The following is a 22,187-nucleotide window of genomic DNA, read 5'->3' as shown; positions in this document are numbered from 1 at the left end:
TGGCCCTTAAATGTGTTTTCTGTTGCCACTTTGTTGACAAATTAAAATAAACTTGTTCCATTCCTTAAAATATAGTCAAAACTATCTGTGTGCTGCCCCCTATATGTGGAAATGAGGTATTACAGTTTTGTGATTGGTCAACTGGTGTAAGTTCCAGAAGTTTCACGTCATCATGCTCTGCAGCTCCAGTATAAAGGCCTCGCTCCCATTTTTGATTCTCTAACAGTCAGTTTTGGTTGTGTTAGCTTTAGCCTCGCTCGTAGGTCTATTGCCTTCAGTTGTCAAAAAGTTGTCTAGTGGGTTGTACAACTTTCTGGTGGACTTGGGAACAGAGGTTGAGTGTAGTTTGGGATTGAATCCAGCAAACTCCCTCCTGAAGAATAGATTTGCAATTAGTATTTCACTCAGAATTCTTTGTTTAATACGTTAGCCTTTATTAGCTATGATGCTAGCAGCATTTTACCACTCTGAGACACGGGCCCCCTTCGGACCTGCAAACCCTCAGCTGCACCAGCAGCCCCGCTAAGGTTCTGGACAATGAACGGCGGCCTTGGGGAAAGGGGAAGGCAAAAAAATCCTCATCCTACTGAAAAAGTTCTGTAGAGATACTGGCATCACTTTGCTCAGTATCAGTCCCCATTGAAGACCCAGAATACGTCACATGAAGCAAACCTAACTGTCAATCATAGATCCAAGCCACACCTCCGCTGCTCAGTCCGGCTCCACTAGCCCCACCCCCTTTTGGGTTTTTTTCCAAATCTGGGCTGAGAATGGAGTTAGCCTCCAACTGCCCTTATTGGTTAACCTTTAATGGGCAATTGATAATATATTATAGATTTAAAAACAGACACAAGTATGTTTGAAATGAATTAAAAGAACTTTCTTAAACATTGACAAAGACTAAATGGAATGTATGGATAAAGGAAGGTTGTTCCAGTCCTGGGGAGCTTTGACACAAAAACATTTTTCCTATAGATTGTTTTTTATGTCTCGAAACAGAGAGTAATACCTGGTTATTATCACGTAAGTTATGTTGTGAACTTAAAGACACTAGGTATTGTTTCAAATAAAAAGGAAGGTGAAGATAAATGCATTGGAAAATTAATTGAAACCAGTGAAATTGTCTTGTAGGAAGTAGTGAAAGTCAGGATAATCGTTCAAACAGTTTGCAGTGATGAGTACTACAGGGACAACGAAGCACAAACGGTTCAAGGAATTGTAGATGACATCTAGGGAGAGCAACCAGGCTGCAGAACTAAATAATATCACAGTAATCCAAAATAGGAAGTAAAAGTATCCCTCGCTTCCATTTATTCTACATGTGCTACATGTGGGAGAACTGTTGTTTTTTTAGTAGAATCATGGTCAGTTAAAATACACCTTTTGAGGAGGCTTATGGCAAAATCTGATTTATTCTCAATTTGGTTTATAAAGCTTTCTCTGTAAAGTAGTAAAAATAAAATATGGAAACTGTCCAACATCTTAAAAAATAAACTGCATCCACTGCTGTCTGCTATGATTATCATTTTTGGAAACAAAGGTCAGTACAGTGGCAAAGTGGTTAACACTTTCACCACACAGCAAGAGATGGCTCTTTATAGACACTATGGCTTCCTGTCTAAAAACATGCTTCATAGGTTAATTGGTGCCTCCAAATTGATCCTAGGTGTGTATGTGAGAGTGTGTGTCGCCTTGCAACAAACTTACAACCTTACAACCCCCCCAAAAAATGGATTCTCAAGATGGGTGAAACAAACAACTCTTTTACAGCCAATAGCACCAAGTTGTGGTGTTATCCTTCAGTACAGTGCAGCAGAGTGACAAATTTCACAGTAAATCCCCAACCTACCGACTCTACAGTGTCTTGCATCAACCTCCTGTGGATTGTTCAGATCATCCCTGTTTGAGAGTTCTCGTGACGTTAGTTTATCGAAAGATCACCGGAAGACGTATGCCAACTTACATAAGATAGTTTAAAGTGATGACATTTGAGCCACTGTTCCATAATTATACACCAAATGTGGAAGTTGACCTTTGAACCATTGTAGGAATAGTTTTAACTTAACCAAAATAATATAATTGCTGTTATATAGTCATCTAGAAAACTTTTCTTTTCTCTTCTTTTTTCCAACTTTAACCTGACTGCCACTTACCTCATAAGACCTAATTATGACACCTGCAGCTATTCAATTTCTGACAAATAATAAGCAGCTTGAGCTGGTAGTTTTAAGCAACATCATGCTGAAAACTGAGCTTTACTGAAAAAAAAAAAAGCTCAGATCTTGTGCATTTTTAATGCCAGGAGATAAATATCTCAAACATGATAGCAGCACACATGGCAGGTGAACTGTTTCATCTTTTCACCCCTCCCAGCCGCCTGTCTGAATTGAGCAATCTCTGCCAGCTAAAGCACAATTTGGATTAGCAAAAGCCCCACTGATAGGTCAGCTTAGCCCGTAATGGAGCGGCTTAGACCTCGTCTGCGTGATTATAACATTCTGAGCAGCATTTTCCCTTCATCCAGATGTTACAGCCAAAAAAATAAAAATAAAAAATCACTGCTGCCTTTAAGGCCGTGACTAATTTTAGCTTGCATATCTTAGCATGCACTCGTAACATGAAAGTTTATGGCAACTTTGATGATTTTGAGCTTATTGGATTCGATTAATATTCTTTCTTTCCTCAGAAGTCAAAAATTGACATTTTTGTACATTTTAGCAAAAAAAAAAAAAAGTAAAATATTGACTTTGAACAGGGTTTTAGCTATTTCATGGAGAAATGCTAGAGAAATATTACACTAGGGCCTACTACACACTTTATTAATGAGATATGAGTTATTTTTGTGAACCCTGTTACTACCCGGAAGTAAGACGCCTCTCACTCTGAGGCTCCGCCTTTCGCTTCATGTGGTTGCCACCCATTTCACGACATCCCCGGTAGCATGTCTTCTTTTCTAAAACAAACATCCAAATTTTTGCAAAGATGGATTATTGTCCCAGCGTTCACAGACAAAAAGGTGATGGCTAATGTTTTTTTTTAACTGTGAAATTCGGTCAAGAAATGCAGACACCAGATGAACATTTTAGGATATATTGAAATTATGAAAACATAGTATTATGTTGTGATTAGCACTGGCTGTGAACATTTCTTTTTTCTTTGAAGCATCATCAATCTCCGTCCAAAAAATCCTCTTCACTTTCACTCCAGTTATGTTCTTTTCTTAATAATCCACGCTCAAACGAGTTCCTCTAATACTTTGGTCCCTTTTTCACCAGGAAGTAGTCTGCTCCCTTTCTGTAGCTTCTTCCCGATATTACCCGTCTGTTTGCTCCATTCTTGGATATTTTAGGATCCGTCTTAAATGTCGTTGGATTCCTCACCAGAATGTTCTTTGGAGTATGCCAACACACAAAGTTTAAACCCTAAATCCAATGAGCATTTCAACACAAACAGCAAAGAAAGCTGGCATCTTCATTAACTGGGGAAGCTAGCGGTGTTTAGCTAGCTTCTGGAAGCTAGTGACTTCTGCTGGCTTCCGGAAGCAGTGTTGGCAGCGCAGTCTCTTACTGGAAGCGGCTGTTCTCAATTTGTGACATCACTTTGTGAGGACCTGTTTGTTTTCGTGGGTTAGGAGGGGCTGGTACTGAGTGGAGGTTTTTAGAGGATTACTCGGAAACTTATCAAAATTCTGCTTTGGAGTTGTTTATAGAGAGGAATGAACATTAGCTGAAAAAGTTGATTTTACATGAAATAGGCCCTTTAAGCAGAGCTGTTTAAGTGCACTTGTTTTGCATTTAATCAGTCATAAATATAGCTTAGCATTCTACACTCCTCAAACCTTCAGTTGTGATGATTTTTCTCTCAACAGTTGTGTTTGTAAAGAGCTCTTTGCGGACTGGTTCAGCCGTTTTGATGAAACTCACTCTTGACAAATTGAATTTTCACATATCATAGAAGCAACCTGAGTGTGTAAGTATCATGAAAGGGCTATTGCAATTACCTGAATATAGAACTCAATCTTGCATTGTTAATAATACTTTTTTTGTTTTGTTTTGGGCACTTCAGGTTGTGTGCATCTGCAGCAAAATCAATAAACTGGTAGAACGGGTCAAGACAGAGTTAGAGGCTTTTTAAGGTTCATAAATGATGTGGTCAGCGATGGAAATCACTTGAAGGAGCGATTACTTGGGAAGTCAATATCATTCTTGCAGATGGCAGCTTGAATGTTTATGCAAACGTCTTTGTGGTTTAGTAGTTTTCTGAGCGCTCCAGTCTCTTTTAGTTTAGACGCACGTGTTCCATTCAGAGAGTCTTCCACAAGAAATAAAAGGTGAGGTTGACATCATTTATGTCTGACAACAACATTTGTGTTTATGGATACATCGCCTGCTCAAAAAAAAAGAAAAAAAAAATTACATTTCCTCCTAATTTCAAACACAAGCTTCCAACATTAAAGTGAAAGCTTATGAGCGGCGCACACAGGAAGCACCACCCTTCCAACACACTGCTGCAGGGCAGCGCTTTGTGAGCGCAGGAAACACTGAGATAAATGTTGTGCTTTGAGTGCACTACATAACGTCTTAAGATCGGAAAAACTGGGATAATCCTGCGCCGTTTCATCTCCATAATCTGCAGGCGTTTCTTGCAGTTGGTGACACAATAAACAGAGGTGCACAGCAGCTGCGCCGCTCTGCTAACTTCCTCTCAAAAAGATGAAACACGACGCCGCCAAAACGCCGCCTTTGCCTTCAACCTCAACACTTAAAAGGCGGATGTTATCTCTAATATTTTAATCTAATTAACATGGGTCAGAAAATTAAGACACAAGTGCACGGATGTTAATTGATTAGTTAATGGAGATTTAACCTGCTATTTAGGAACAATGATCTAAAATTAGGACCCTCCAAAATAATATTTTCACTTTCTTGTTATTGGCTACTGAAAAAATATATTTTTTTCTCTGTTATAGGCTATGTAGCCGCAGACAACATTAATATTTCACAGGGAGTTTTGCAATAGAATTAATGGCCTACAATAGTAGCTGAAAAATTCAGTTTTTGTCTCATATTAAAGGGTTAGAATTACGCACATTTTGGAAGCAGACATATGAGTTAATATTTCATGTAAACGTAATAAATGAAGTTTAATTGATCCCATAAAAAAGGACAGTTTCTCCTGCTTTTTGTCTTTCGAGAGCAACAATCCATAACATCTCCAAGTGTGACGATCAAAGTATGACATATTCCCAGACATAGGGTGAATTTCCTCCTCATCTGATGCACCAACAGCCGGTAATGGCAGGATTAGCACCTGCGGTGTAAAATGAGCAAGTCGCTAGCTGAAATAACAGTCAGACAATAACCACAAGCTCCACTGTAACTCATCATACACGGACGGCGCCGTATCTGAAATGAAATACAGTGTTTACAAAGGACTGCCCGCACCGTCTCGTAAATATAATGCACATCAGCAGCAGACTGCAAGACTCACCGCGCACTGTAGACCCCCCCACACACACACACGTCCTCAGGGGAGAAAATCATTTCTGTTTGTCACATTTAGCTGACCAGTTGTAGAAGTAAAAAGCTGCAGAAAAACCTCATACACAGTGATTTTTAATAAAGAAATAAATGCAATAACAAAGAAAGCTACCTAAATTTAGCTTATGGAGTCACTATTTAAAGTTCAAAGCTTTATGCAACCAAACTCCACACTATGCTGATGAATTGAATTATTGTTGATGAACTCAATTTATTCACATGGTATCATAAAATACAAAGATAAACTTAAAAGAATAAGAGAATCATAGACAGACTCACAAGTCAGATATTTTAAAGGCCTATATCATGCAACATCCACTTAGTCAAGAGGACCTGGACATAAAAAGCAAAATGGCCCCAAGATGGCGCCAGAGTGTCGTAGCTGGAAGTCCTTAGCTAAAGTTCGAACGAAGCTTACACTCTTCCCCTTGAAAAAGGGTTACGGTTAGGAATTTTCTTGCATAGGAACACAAATTCCGCTTCTGGCTACAGTTTCGACATTTCCGCTTCTGATTAATTATGAGTTAAATGTTATGTTTGGGAGCCATCTTGCCTGCAATCAGGTCCTTCTCCTTTAAGTGGTAAAAATCCATTTGATAATCCATGTATAACAACCCCAAAATTGAATTTTGATCCATTTACGCAATTCTGAGCATTCCTCAAAAAAAAAAAAAAAAACTGCTCTCTGAGCACCAGACCCTCCTAATCCACAGAATGGGTGGGTCCTCACATTATGACATCACAACGTAAGGAACAGCCCCTTCTAGGAAGGATCTGTCCTGCCAGCACCACCCCCAGGCTAACACAAACACCCAGTTTCTCCGAAGAGCTATCGATGATCTGCAGAATGCTTTCAGATGAAATGCTCACATCAGTTTTTGCAAAATCTCGGACATTGTTTGTTGGTAAAATGCAGACACGCCTCCAGGCCCAGCTCTATTAAAATGGTGCTGTGATGGCGACAAGCTGGAGGCAGTGCCCCAGAGATGGAGTCGTCACAAAAATAACTCATATTTCATTAAAACAAATATTCTTTAGTGTTCCAAAGTTCATATATTATCATGTATATATGAATAGAATTTACTCTGAAAGGCTTAGAATAGCACAATATAGGCCATTTAAGGTGTTATATCAACTCAAAGCCATAATACTTGGTGCTGAAAACATGGATATTTGCCCTAAAAAAGCTCAAATTCATTTATGATGAAAATTTTAATTGGCTTTAGCTGTCTTTTTACGAGAGATCAACCAAAGCAGCACTTTCCGTCACAAAACATTGCCATTTGCGTGCCATTTCACTGCCTCGACACACTCATCCTGCTAATAGTGACTCCAATTTGTGATTTAAAAACTATGTAGTGTGTAAAAGTCACCATCTGCTCTGTAACGGCAAAACTCTCCGGCAACCAACCTGCATGAAGCTGGAGAAGACATGAGCTTGAGGCCTCCTGCTGTGACAAGACTTCCAGTCCTCTGAGAGGCTTGAGGCATTGAGAGGGTACATGGTAAACTGCCTGCAAGGGGTTGGAACACTGTCTATGTACTGTTCGGTTTGGGGATAAAGCGCGATACCTGTCAGGGGCAGGCTCTCAAACTGCCAGAAAGGAGAGGCAAAAGTAATGTGCTGCAGCTTTATAGAGATGAAGGCCATGACTAATACACAGTCATCCTAAAGGCTAGCCTCCCACTGTGAAAATGATCATGCGGAGTCACATACAAATATTAGAGAGCCAAAAGATATCAATACAGTGTTTAAACCTATTTGACAAACACCACCAATTAGTAAAAACTGATCTGTTGTGAACTGTAAAGTGCTTCTCTGAAAGTAAGAGAGGGATTCATTTCTCTCTGTTGCTCAGGACATTTTCCACTAACTGGGAGGTTTCTTTTCGCTTGCGTGTCACGCTGACCTGCAGCTTCATAACAAACGGAGGGAAATGGAGGAACATTGCTGTCTAAGGTCGATGCTACACAAATACTTCCTATTAAAGACCCACTCCAATGAAAATGGTGTTTTTAACATGTCTTTGTGAGATTTTTTTCTGGTGATGGAGGACATATATTGAGAAAATAAAGCTTCACAATGTATTTCTGAGTATTTTTTCTAGTCAAATCATTGTGAATCGGGAAAAAAAAGCAGTTACCGTTTTGTCGTAGAAGCTATCATAGACCTTACTTGTAGACAACGAAATCCACGTTTAAGTCTTTTGTCCAATCCGAATTCTTCCCTTCTCCCTACTCTTACATTTAGCCCTCCAAACGGAGAGTTATGGTAAAATAGTGCCTCTGAATTTGGACGTCACTTTCACTTGATGACATCACTAATATAGTCGCCGGTCAGCTAGTTTAGGTTTTTTTGGTTGGTTATATAAATTTAACATTTCACAACCTTTAAATGATAGTCTGAATAGACCAAAAAAGAATGGGCTGAAGCATCACTTGTATATATATGTATGTATGTGTGTGTGTGTGTATATATTATATGTATATATACACGACATGTATATATATATATATATATATATATATATATATATATATATATATATATATACATACATACATGATTACATAGATATTTGCTAATACAAAGTTATAAAAATTCACTAGTTTTAATCAATTTCTTTTTTTACATTTTCCTAGTAACATATTTTTTTAAGAGTTATAACAAATTTAAGATCTTTATCCAAAGAATTCCAAAGTTTTGTTCCAAAAACAAAAAGACATCTCATAGCTAGCGTTAGCTCAGAGCTTTTAGTGCTCAAATATACATAGCAACAGCGGTTTAATAACTTTATAAAGGTAATGCTAAAACAAAAAGTCATTACTCACATTTAAATGTAAAATTCTGTGCTTCACAGTGCACCCATGTGAAGAAAAGCGCTTCTCCTCCGCGGAAACGCGGTTTACCCAGCGACGGAGGGCTCCACATCCCTCCGCTTGGAGGGTGGGATCTTAAAAAAAATATTTTGGACACCACTTCCACTACAAATATCCCTACAAATGGAGGGGTAGGGAGAACAGAAGAATTCAGATTGAACTTTTGTTTTCCTCATTCAAGCTAGCTTAAAAACTTTACAGATGGATAACAGGAAGTGAGGCGGGCTAACTCCGCCTACAACAATTTTTAATGAGCTTGTACCTCTTTGCAGAATTTATGTCCTTTGGCTTAAAACATAAGTTTCATAATTAAAAAAAAAATAAACTGGAAAAGTTTTTAAAATACCTCAAAAGATGATTTGAGTGGGTCTTCACATCTGAGTTACTGAAGGCAAAAAGTTTTCTTCTCAAAATTGAGGATTGTTTCCTCAGACGGTAAAACCTGAAGCAGATGTGGTTTGATTAGGTGACTTTAACGACTCATTTTATTTCATTTGTTTCTCCTAATGGATTCAGCCATATGGAATCGGTGAAAAGCAGCCGTTTGTATGTTCTGCGCCTACTTGTTTATCTGCACGGTAATTAATGCCCCTCAGTCTCCTTGTCATCCCAGGAGAGGCTGTATCCGTGCGGTGTTTACTCAGAAATTAAAAAATCTCAAATGCCACAAATGCTGTCTCTTTGAAACTTTGGAAAAGGTTACAACAATTACTTTGCAAAGACACGCACTATAAGGTAAAAGAAAAGGAAAAAAAAAATCAGTGTTGTGCACCAAATGAATTAACATAAGCTGTTGCCCCCATATGCTGCAGCTAAACAGATGCAGAGTTTCGCAGCGGTCAACTTAAAATGATTGGATCCTGAAGTGCCGGACGTTTTTCTCCAGCAAGGAAATCTATCATGTTCAGACTGTCATATTAATTGGTTCTGCTTAAGTGAACTGGATCTGCAACATTTCCAGGATGTAAATTTTAGCCTTTGACTCTGATGTACTCAGGTGTGACTTTCAATTAGAGCGGCCTGTTTTGTACTTCTTCTTCAGTTAATATGCATTTCGATAAGGCGTCTCCCTGTGAGAGAACATCGCTGGGAGATGGAGAGAGTCTGAGAAGTTTTTTATCTTTATTACAAATGTAAAAAGGTGAGCCACCATTTTTCCTGGGGTTGTCGTTTTGCTGCTGCAGTGCTGGGGACCAGCATGCCGTGACAGCTTGTTTCTGCTGCTGCAGCATCAATAAGGGAATGTGAGATCAAACTGAGGGAGCCTGGATTCTCAACACTTTAAGGCAAAAGCAAATACTCCGATTTTGTTAAGAGCAATAATGGAATTCAACCGTTGACTCTTTGTGTGTTATTACTGTCGGATTTTATTTTAAAATAGGGGTCTTTGTTGTCATTTTTAGATTTATTTGAGCGCTTTGATAGCTGTTGATGGTACGATAAGATAAAATAAAACATTCGAAATAACATTATTTTCAGTCTCGGCTAGGACTTTTCTGGCTGGGTAAAAATAGACACATTATAGTATTGATTTAGTATGGTACATCCCTCTAAACATGCTCAGAGCCGTTCTCACTCTGAGGCTTTATTTCTCAATGTTTTATGTCCAAACTCACACAGCCTCAGATCTCTGCGCTGCAGTCTGGCGATGCAGGGAAAGAAATACCTGGCTCGCCCATTGTTGGAAGTGGGACGGTCTGTGGGGGATCCCGGGAAGTGAGCTGGGAATAAGGTTTTGATCAGGACCAGCTGTCACTTCTGTCCTCAACTACTCCGCCGAAATCCAAAGTTTTACAGAAAGCAAGCGTATATTGGGCGGATGCGATGTTTGGTTTTAATTAGTCTCATGGTTTTTTTTTTTTTTCTCTCGCAGCACAACACGTGTGTGCTCATCACTGGACCAAACTTTACTCAGAAGACAATTAACGGGGATGCCGAAAGGATTTAAGAAGGCATAATTAGACACAAATCCCCCCCATCCGTCAAAATGTTACATTTAATTGATGATAAATGTGAAGGTGGCGTTGGGTAGATAATGAACCAAACGCGCTTTAAAGTTGTGGAGGAGAAGCAAATTATAGCGTCATGGCGAAACAGTGTGATAAGTATGCAGTTTGAATGAGGACGCACTTTTTGATGATCTAACACAAAAACACATTTGTGTCTGTGTGGGTGAGACTAAAAGACCTAATACAAAGATTTTTTATCACGTTTCTGATAATGGAGGACATATATTAAGACAATTAAGGTGGGGGGTAGGAAGCCACCTGCTCTTTGATTGGATAGTTTGATTTGTGGCCATCCAATCATAAAGACATAAAGACAGGGACAATTTGCAACCACAACTACAGGAACACACAATTTTTTGCTTTGCATCTACAAAAAAAAAAAAAGGAAATTGTTTCAATAATGGAAATCTTTCTTACAGGCATGTAGATCTCTTTTACCTAAATTGCAGATTAGCTTTTATAGTATGAGGAAATTTGATTTACATTTGCGATTGTGAGTTGTTATGGCCTCATTTTGAGCCCTCACATGACCCTCAGGGGTCAAAACTGTGTGGCTGGATAGCTCCAAAATTGCTCCTCATTTTTGCAAAGCTAAGCTAGTGGCTAGTTAGCATGTAAACAGTAAGCTTTCAGCTATGAACTGGGGAAGGGGGCGGAGTCACTCTGTGCCAATGGTCCAGCCCACAACTTCTACAAAAGCACTGCAACTCTGCAGAAATTTTCTTAGAGATTGAATTTGTTTGTTTGTCTTTTTTTTTTTTAACCGCATGATTTAAAAAAAAAAAAAAAACACTTGGAACACCTTTAAAATGGCCCAAAAGATGATCAGAGTGGGTCTTCAAAAATTGATTCTTGAAATGTTTAATGTTCTGTCTTTCAAGAAAAATAATATTACTAAGCTTTTTTTTCTTTTTTTTTTTTAAATAACAAATTAATCTTATTTTAGGATAACGTGTCATTATGTCAGGTTTTTTTTTTCAAAATAAGAATTTTTTATATTATCATTTTTTGCCCCATTGGGTGAATTTTTACTTATTTGCAGACATTTTTTTAAATAATCAGTATTTTTTTACTTAAATCTTAGAGCCTATTTTTGCTCTACATAATTGATGAACACACGATGCCTCTATCTTCAGATTTTACTTGTTTTCATCTATACCAGTAGAAATAATATTTTTGGGAGAATATTAAATTTGTATCTATGATTCGAAAACAAAAAAGAAGAACCTGCATTCAAAGATGCTTCAGTTGTCACATATTGTTGAGGCTTTTGAAACAACAGGTTTTCATAACTGAAGCAAACCTGGAGAAAAGTTTAAGACGCTGCAATGTCATTTTCACCTATGCTGTGAAGAATCTTGGCAATCACTAGCAAGTGAGAACAAGTACACATTGTCCCGAGGATCAGTTCTGAAAAAGACATCTGGTTGTTGCAGCCTGACAATGCCCTGAAAGATTCACACAAAGAAAAGTGCCAAGTCACCTGTGTGACCAGCCTGAAGTCACACAAAGTAATGAGAAAAGCATTTACCAGGACAAAATGGTTGACAGTCAATGAAAGAAAAATCCACGAAAACACCTTAAAACTGACAAAAGTGATGCAAAAATGTAATAAAAATCAATAAATAAGAAGCAGACATGACTTTTTGAAATTCAACATCATTTAAAATATGTATATATATTTATCTTTGGACCAAAAGGATGAAATATTTGTTGCACTGCAAATGTCAGCAGCTATTCTGCCTCACTTCTCAAAAGTAAACTGCTCAAGGTCACTCCTCTGTTCAAAAGACTTATTTTTCTCTATACTGTATGATTTTTTTATTATATATTTTAATACGTGCATGATTTGACACTGAACTCTTATCTTAGAGTTTAACTTTAATCTCTCGGAGGTCATTCTGGGCTCTTTGGTTACAATCTTGCTTTATCTTGTTGTCGATTGTTCTGTAGACTTTGAAATTCTGAAAAGCATGTGGAGCTGCAGTCACAAGCTGCTTTCTAGTGGTTTCATAGCCTTTATGTTTACTATGAATTCCTTTTCTTACTCTTGATCCATTTTTTGTGCGGTACACTAAACAGCACTTTGGCTTTTTGTGATTATGTTTAAATCTTATGATATCAATATTCATCAGATACTTGTTTTTTTTGTATTAGTAAATAAAAGCAAGTATTCTAACAATTTCCAATACTATTTTATCAAAAAACAAAAATCAACTTTACTCTTATGGTAACTAACAAAGGCAGATATTCCACCTTCCTCCTATCCATAAGTCACAAGTTACATTTTCCTTCTGTTACCATGGCAACACATTATTAAAAGAGTTTGATCTCTTGTAAAAAAAAAATAAAATAGATTAAAAAAGATTTTGATCTCAAGGTTTAAAAATGGGGTTTGATTCTGTTAAAAAAAAAAAAAGCAAAGAAAAAGTTTACTAATTTAATTTTCATAAAATTTATTTTATTTGGAATTTTCACATTGGAGTTGTTTGGTTTATTGCTTTAGATTATTCAGTCTAGTTCTTTATTGTTTACTTACTCGATTTTATTCTATTTTTTGACAGATTTGTGTTACCATCTTGAATAAACCCAAATGGGTTTCTGTAACAACTCGTGACAAGATTTTACTTTTTGTTTTTTTATTTTGCTTGGATTTTTGTGTCCTTTTTATGGGTTTAGATAAATAAATCAAATCAAATCGGCAGGCAGACTTACATATTACAAATTTAACGGCTACTTTAGCTTAACACCAACATAATAGTTAGTATTTTTTAATGCTTTTGTCAAAGTAAATTCAATTGCTGTTAAAGATTTGAACTGGATTCATTGTCGAAAAATATGAAAAATAAAGATTTTTTTTCTGCAGATGAAAGCAGAATTAATCAATTTATTAGGCTATCAAAAAATAAGAGGTAGACAGTAGAGAAGATGTGCAAAAGCACATGTCCGGGATCATCTGTCCCTCATTTTGGAGAGACCATAAAAATAGAAAGAATGGCCTTTCTGTGTGAGGAGCAGGGTGAATGGTATCAGGATAAAAGGAGGCTCCAGGGCAAGATAGCTTTTTAAAAGCTGAATTTAAGAATGAAAAAAATCAGAGAGCATCTGATTGGTTTACAAAAACATCCCCCTACCTAATGACCCCTCCTCCCTATGTTACCCATTGCGTAACACTAGCAACGCACATAACTCAGTTTAGCTTTTACCCAATTTTGTTGCATAACCAGCTTCAGGATGTGACCGCCAAAGGGTTGCTTTCCACATCCACCATCATGAGGTCAGATTTGAGTCAAGAAAACAAAGACAAAGCAATATCTTTGCCATTATTTTCGTCCTCTCCCATTTCTCGGAATGGCTGTCTTTTCCGGATTTGTTTTCCTCCTGAAAGTTGCACCTTCGGAGTGACAAAACAATGCCTCCCACTCCAAAACAGACCCGCTAGGACCCCTTTGCTCTGGCCTGTGGGCTTGTTGTTGCGCCTGCCAAATATGTACGCTTCCACTCTTTGAGAGCCGAGCCGAGAGTGAGTCATTTGACCATCCTTTGTTTTCTTCACTTTGCAGTAAACCCATGTCTTTCTTCTTTGTGCGGCTGTAATCACAAACATGTCACTCAGGGTGAAATAATTGTGTTATTCATTGCAAGCTGACCAAAGTATCTTTCACTTCTCATGAACAGACTGACTGTCGGTGATGAATAGGCGCTCCCACTCTTGATTGATATTTGCAATCGTACACCGAGTAATACAATAAAGGAATTGCCATTCATTATTTTTCTATTGTTTGCTTGCATTCATTGCAAAGGTACTGATTTTGTGACGGCAGAACTTTATGAAAAAAGCATTTTGTATTCCATGTGTTTTTACACTTGAACGTCTCAAACAACCTTCACGAGTCTGCCTGATGCTGGGAGAGAGTATAAATGAGAGATTTGTCCTTCTTAAACTTCAAAATCATCACAAAACTTTTAAGGAAATCTTCAAAGAATCAGTGCCAAATTAACCATATCCAAGCCCCAATGAGTCTGGAGCCTATTACTTGTGCTCTCGCTCCGAATAATTGATTGTATTTGACATGACATTGAGGAAGTTTGGCGGATGACGCTCTTCAACAGAGATGAGATCAATCCAAATAAGAAGCTTTCATTCCGCTGACATACTTTAATAGAAACAACTAAGCTTTTCCAAGAAACGGCTCAGACGTATTAGCATCTCAGAGCATAAAGTCGTCTGATTGCCTCAAAATATTTGAATCACGAAGCATTGAGTTTTAGATAAGTGTTATGGTTTGGATTTATGCATCAGACGATTATGTGCACACAGTAAAAAAAAAAAAAAAACATAAAAGTGTGATGGAAAATGCCACACATTCGGAAAAATAATTATTTTTTTTATATCTGAACTCAACTCGGAGCAATAGATGGAGATTTTTCTCTTTTTTTTGTTGTTAGCTTCATGATGTTTCACAGTAAATTACCCAGCAGACACTTTAAGTTTAAAATATGCTGAGATCTTAATTGAAAATTGAAGCACCTTTAGTGCGTCTTCACTCTCCTGTTTACTGTGTAGATAAAGCTTTGGACATGTGTTAAAATGCAGGAAAATGAACGTTATGTGTTATGTTCTCGACGTGAGGCGGTAAACACCAGATGGTCGGAAAGGCCTCTTTAGTGCTACGGATTTTGTCTAACTACCCACCTGAATGACCTGCGCTGAGCTGAGCAGCTGACGCAAAGAAGAAAAAGTGGGAGTTAACTGTTTGTTCTTGTTTACTTCAGTTCCACTTGACTGCAAGGCCAGAGGAGACGTTTGCCATGCATGCAGAAATTAGCTTGTTTATCAGCATTTTGATTTCCGTCCCACATCGCCATCCCACTTGCATTTTAGGTGTAGATGATCCATGACTGATTTCCAATCAAAAGCACAATAACAAAGCACTTGGCTTGCGCTATCTTCATTGCTTTATAATTAAGTGTTGGATCATTGTGACATTGCTATGCTATGTGCTCAAACTTTAAAGCTTGTGAGCTGCTGCACCTGCTCTTCATAATGTATGATACCGGTTGCCTGAAGGTGATTTCTCTTCTTTTTGCTTTATGTTGTGCCCACAGACCCCCCAACTGTACTTTGAAGTGAAATAGCAGACTGAGCAGAAGTCCTTGAAAGGTTACAAAAATCTTTAGCCATTCATTACGGCAAAGGGGGAAGTGAGAAAAGTGAGGGAATTTAATGAAAACTAATACTCTTTCTAGTCACCACGGTATCTGTAGTTATGTTTGATATCCTATTACCAGTTCAGAAGTAACCACAGTTCTATACTGCCAAGAGACAAACATAATCCGGAGGGAAATTACCCATCAGGAAAGCAATACTCTTACTGAGATGCAATTACCAGGCCACTTGTGAGACTTTCAGTCCAGTGTCCGTGGATGCATGTGTGCGAAGGCGGTCAATATGTGCATAACGGCTCTTATGTTCAGAGGACTAAATTGGATTCTTTGTTGGAGAACAGTTCATTTAGAATATGTCCAAGATGCAAATGATTGATGCGACTGCATGGTTACATCTGTGGGTTCATGGTGCAGGACGGCCCAGTGCAACATCATACTTCAGGGTGGGAAAAAAAAAAAAAGTAGTACAGTGCCCGACCGCTGCAAGACTTCATTATCAGGAATTTGGCCGGCGTGTTTACGCGGGAAATTTTCGGCAAGCTAATTAGGTGTACGTAAGGATCCTGCTTCCTCCTGTGTTATCGTGCTGGAGCTCGCGTGTTTGTATTTGTTAGTAGTTTAGTAATCTGCATGTCTCACAGAGGATTTAATGTACCGAATTAGCAATGAATCACATAGCCTAAAACAAAGAAAACACTACGGTTTGGAATGAACATGAGTGTAAACATTTGATAAGGATTTGCTGGAGGCAGTTGCTATGGTTTATTATTGATACAAAAATATAACCACAGAAAAAAAAGAAGAGCCTGCACTTGCCTCAGCAGTATTCTATTGTACAACTTATTTTTGGAGTAATCTGGCTGAACACATTTGTGACGAGCAGCTTCATGTTGTCCCCAAACATCGAGATTTTCTCATAAATATCTTCAGTGAGTTACCTTAAACGGAGCACAAAGGGGGAAAAGGAGGAGCTCAGTGCACCCATTGCTGAGGAACTGCATGTGGATAAGAACTAAAAGTGCCGGGGAAGAGTGTGAGCCCAGCATGCATTATAAATGTATGACAAAACAATACCCCAGGCACCCCGGTATTAATGATATGCAGTGAACTCATTATTAAAGTTCCAAAACAGCTCCTGGAGTAACACAGATGGAGTCAATTAAGCAATGAGCATACTTGCTTGCCTGCCGTTTCATCTTCTTTCTTTTATCTCTTGCATATTACTCCATGGATGTAATTAGCTGTATGTTTCTCCTCGCAACATAATGTCCGGTAATAATAACAGATATTTTCACTTGTAATTTCAAATAATGCTCTGCTTAATAAATGTACCAAATTTGCTTGCGCCGTGTCCTTGGGTGTTCCATTTACACGCCGAGGATTAAACGGCTTTTTTTTCCTCTCTTTCTGTTTCCCAGAGACCTGATGCCTTCAACGCTGGAGGGGCAGATCACCATGGAGAAGACGCCCAGCTACTTTGTAACTAACCATGCCCCTAAGCGCATCCACTCCATGGCCAAGGACATCAAGCTTATTATTGTGGTGCGCAATCCTGTAACCAGAGCCATTTCAGACTATACCCAAACTCTGTCCAAGAAACCGGAAATCGCCACCTTTGAGGTTCTGGCTTTTAAGAACCGGACGCTGGGTCTCATAGATGCCTCCTGGAGCGCATTGCGTATAGGAATATATGCCCTTCACCTGGAAAGCTGGATGCAGTATTTCCCTTTGTCCCAAATGCATTTCGTCAGCGGAGAGAGGCTCATCGTCGACCCCGGAGGAGAGATGGCCAAAGTACAGGACTTCCTGGGACTCAAACGAATAGTCACCGACAAACACTTTTACTTTAATAAAACGAAAGGATTCCCTTGCCTGAAGAAACCGGAGGACAGCAGCACTCCCCGATGTCTGGGCAAATCCAAAGGGAGAACTCACCCTAAAATTGACACGGACGTCATCCGGCGACTGCACAAGTTCTACAAACCCTTTAACATGATGTTCTACCAGATGACTGGTCAGAACTTCCAGTGGGAGCTGGAGGAGGACAGTGAACCTCGCGGCTCCCAGGACTAGCATGGCACAACTCGGCCACACCACCAGCCTTCTCACTGATACTATCGCCCTGCTTCATCATAAGAAAGAGCGCTCCAGCAGGCCGCCGCTGTCCTTGCAGTGTCTATATTCATTAGCAGAGGTTTACTGACATGCTTTTTTGACGATGGCAAATCATTATTGTGTATACATAAAATATATTTATATTTGTGTAAATGAGATGATTTATTCCTTTTGTTTTCTAAAGCTGATAAAATCATGTCGACTGTGGAGATGCATGCGATGAGTTAAGTGTCCTTACCCCTCATGAGACCTAAGGCTAAACTCTGCCTGTTTCTTCTCCCTTTATTTCCCCTGCAGTTTGTTGCCCTAACACCCACTCAGCACTGTTCAGCACAAAAGATCTTCTATTTTAATGGCTGAGGCCATGAAATACTTTGGGTTTTTTTTTTTTTTTGTTCCTCAACACGCGTCTGCTGCTTTAGAAGACGGAGAAAGGAGGACATATATAGTACTATAATCCTTTGACATGTGCTTATCTTTTTATAGTTCATATTCTGAGTTGAGACAATCCTTTTAAGTTTGCCAAAGTGTTCATTTACTGTGTGCCACTGTTCTGGTTGCTCGGCACTCATTAATTGCGTGCACATTCAATAGGGGAGATGATGTACATTGGCCATCATTCAATAATTGGATTGTTTCACTGCACAGTTGAACATTAGCATACTGATGACCATGCACTCTGATGTGGCGCAGTATCAGTGGCTTTGGTTTAATTTCGCAAATGAGTCCCTCTACTTCCGTGTTATCAGACGATCTGGACGGAAATATTCCGAGCACACCTAAAGTACTCCAGTTTTATCCCAGTGCTAGTGACGGGTGGGAAGGACCTAGCTAAAGTTTGTCACCAAACATCTGCAGCAACACGGTCTTTCTGTCATTAGAGATTAATGGTGTGTTAAATAAACTGCTGCTGCTGGAACAAAGTCAATGTCAGAGAGAATTTGCTGTCAAGGTAAAGCCACATACATGCCCAGGTAAATTACCAAGCCATTACAGTATGTGCTTAACGTGAATGAGGCCATTCCAGCCAGGGAAATGTGGTGGAACCGGAGCAAACACGCCACAAACACGGATCTGCTTTCAAGTGAAGGATACATTTTCTCTTTATTCCTATTATATATACTTTTATTTTTCATTTCCCGTTGTGTGTGTCTGTTGTCTCTGAACTTTTCATCAATTGAGACAATCAATACAGTCAATGAGTCAATAAATACAGTCTGCAACAAATCGATGGTTGCTACAGCTATGATGCATTGCTCTGTTAATCCTTCCTGTTCTCTTGCCATGGATGGCCGGATTGGTTCACTCTCTGCAGACCTCTCTGTCACCCCAGGGACACCGACACCAGCAGCTACTTACACAGAGCAATTGATTCAATCAAAGTAAGAGCCATTCTGCCCTTTGTAGCACTGAACCTGATCACTTACCTCCGAGTTGTAACATCCCACAGTCACAACTTCCACTTTGAGGTTTTCCTGCACGACCATCTCTTGGTGTTTTTTTCTTTTCTTTTTCTAACCATCGCTCTGTGTTTCCCTCTGAGCCAATGCAAAGCCACCGTCCAGGGGAGCTGTACCCCGGAGATAACCAGACCGCAAGCAAGACATTTTAATCATGAATTTTATTATTTATTTCCGTTCATTTTTCACGTATAACCCACCTTCCAAACCAGACAGTCCCACCTACTAAGGTGCTAAAAGAAACCCACGAGAGGTCCCCTGCAGTGTTTTTCGCAGTGATGAAGACTTAATTTTTCAAGCATGAATATGCAGTTTGGTGTCATTTGCATTTTTAGAATCACATGCTTCTGGGAATTCTCCAATCCAACCTTATTAATTGCAACACACTCACACCTTTTTTTTTTTTTTTTTTTTTTTGATACTTCTAGTTAGTTTTAGTTACAGGCGGAGGGCTGGTACACGTCCTGAGAGGCTGATGGTGCATGAAAGACATGCTAAACTGCCCTTCATTTGTTCCTCCCATTGGGATGTTATGTGGCTCAACAGTGTTTCCCTTATCACTTAAGGAAGATTGCGATGGCGATCATCTGCTCGCCATACTGCCGTCGCTTCAGGAGCATCATCTCCGCAGCAAATTAATGACGATTTCACTTTGATGGTGTAATAATTTAGGTCACTCTTTTGTGCTGTCATTCCAGCTCCATCTTTAGCGTTTTATAGTTAATATAAATAAAACATCAAAAAACATAATTTGTAACCTTTCTAAGGAAATTTTGAGGGGTGGCCTTTATGCCTTAATTGATTCAAATGCGACTCATGCACCGGCATGTTATTGATCCTCAAATTAAAGATCAATCCCATCCTGATCTTTTATGTTTCACCATCTTAATCTTCATGTGAACGTGTGGAGGTGTGTGTGTGGGTGTTGCCAAGGACAACCCGTGTGCTGTAACTGAGCACATAAGACTCATTCTCTCCTTTATCTTCAGCAAGACTCCAAATTACCATTTTAAATTTATTCAAGTGGTGCCCTGCTTTGTGGAGTAGAAATGATTTTCTATGCATTTTAGAGTTGGAGCCGCTGTTGTCACACAGACTCTAATAGTCATTACAAAACACAAGACGGGGAGTCTGAAATAATTCTTGAAACAATTTTCTTTCACACATGGTTCCAACAATATCAAACAATCTTGTATCACAAATGGTTCCAATAATATCAGATGAGCAGTTCCTGCTCCTTTCACAGAGCAAAGTCAGCACCAGAAGTAATCATTTTCCTCCATCGCTGCTCCCCAAAACAGGAACTTCCCCTTTAACCACCTTTTGGAGAGGAAAAGCATCCGCTCATAAATCTTAACTCTGCTCTGTTGTCTGTGCCGCGATGTGTGATTTCCTGCCCCAACACATCTCTACGACCACTTTTATCACACAACACTGCAAAAGATGTTTTTACAACAGCATGACTAAGATCCACATGTTCTTCTGCAACCACGTCAACGATTCTGTTTCAAGATAACATATTGTCACATTTGACAGTTTTGCAGAAATAAAGATTAACTCAAAGTATTGTTATTTTTAGCTTTGTTTTGCTGATTCCTAATTCCTCTTTTTGTGCGGTTGTGATTAATGAAGCTTTTTGTGTTTGTGGGAGGTGCTGGAGGACCTTCAAAGGTCTGCCTCAGCACACACAACTTCAAAAACAAACGCAAAAAAAATCCGTCATTGAACATCAGCGCCCACAGTTGTCACCTAATAACCAATTAAACAGTAATCAGTGAAAGATAAACATGTTGATAATGCAGACCAATAAATTAGGCATACATAATTAATGGACGTTTTATGAAATTGGCAGAAAATTGTTTCGGCTTCTCAAACTGTTTTATGATAATGTGCACTAATCCAGTTGCAACTGAATGATATTAACCCAGTATCATATCCCTTTGCTTTTCTTTTTTTTTTAAATCCCACCACAGCTTCTCTTCTCATACTGATCTCTGTGTGGCTTTTGCCTAATTATCTTGTTATAAAACATTCTAATCAACAATTTTCTGCATTTTAAAGACTTATAAAAATGATATAAAACATGCTACCCCACTTGTTTAAAGTTTAATTCTAAAAAATAAAATGTCCATAAGGGTTATAACGACTCATTTCAACAACACTTAGATTCATATCATAATTTGTGGTTCTGATACGATTTGTTGTTTCTATTGGTTCATTCTGAACACTTGATTCACTGACCCAAAATGGATCCAGGACCTTTTTAGTCAAAAGTTCAACCAGTGTAACCCAGAGGTAAATACCTGGTACTGAACAAGTCAAGGGTAAATTAAATATGTGTACAAATAAACACGTAAACAAGAATTAATGGCAACTTCATTAACATTTTAAGTTTCAAAAAGTTCAAACCACTGCTGTTTTTTTTACATTAAATTAATTATTAGAACATTAGACTTTATTGTACGGTCACATCTTTGCAAAATAGTCAATTTATTTCATTTTAAACAACTCTCTAATGTATGGAGCTGCAGGAGAAAAGAAGTGAACTTTTTGGAATTACTTGTATGCATTAACTGGACACATGATTGTGTTGAATAAAAACATGAAAGCATAAAATGGAGTGATTTAACCACTTAGTGTTTTTTTTTCATTGTCTTTAGGAAAACAAACAAACAAACAAAAAACAACACACATTATTTGTCCTTTTTGCACAGAAATTGAGGTACTCCCAAAGGGTTCACATACTTTCTCTTGCAACTGTAGGCCGATCCAAATAACATATCAATCTGGTTGGATGGTATAAATAAAAAAAATAAATAAATAAAACTTGCTTAAGTTTGTCAAATTTTATTTCAACAAATTTGAGTAAAAGATACACAGATTTGGAAAATGGACCTAAATTGAGATATAAGCATTTTTCCTGAATTAAAGAAAGTGAATTTTTATTCTATCAGCTTGTTTAAAAAAAAACAATAGAAAAACAAAAGAATATATATATATATTATTTACAGTAG

At 38.4% G+C, this 22,187-nt stretch overlaps 1 protein-coding gene across 3 annotated transcripts in view; it reads left to right on the top strand.

Moving 5' to 3' along the window:
- hs3st4 (heparan sulfate (glucosamine) 3-O-sulfotransferase 4) overlaps positions 1–18,636 on the top strand; it is a 108,508-nt gene extending 89,872 nt beyond the window's left edge. For all 3 annotated transcript variants that reach the window (XM_024272914.2, XM_024272913.2, XM_024272911.2), the window contains one exon: positions 17,017–18,636. In XM_024272914.2, the coding sequence (XP_024128682.1) occupies positions 17,017–17,671 (655 nt within the window). In that variant the 3' untranslated portion in view covers positions 17,672–18,636. The remainder of the gene's footprint in view (positions 1–17,016) is intronic.
- The last annotated feature ends 3,551 nt before the right edge of the window (positions 18,637–22,187 follow it).

Source organism: Oryzias melastigma, linkage group LG8, assembly GCF_002922805.2.
Source record: "Oryzias melastigma strain HK-1 linkage group LG8, ASM292280v2, whole genome shotgun sequence".
Classification (NCBI taxonomy): domain Eukaryota; kingdom Metazoa; phylum Chordata; class Actinopteri; order Beloniformes; family Adrianichthyidae; genus Oryzias; species Oryzias melastigma.
Note: the sequence above shows the minus strand (reverse complement) of the source record. Positions and strands in the feature narration are given on the sequence as shown.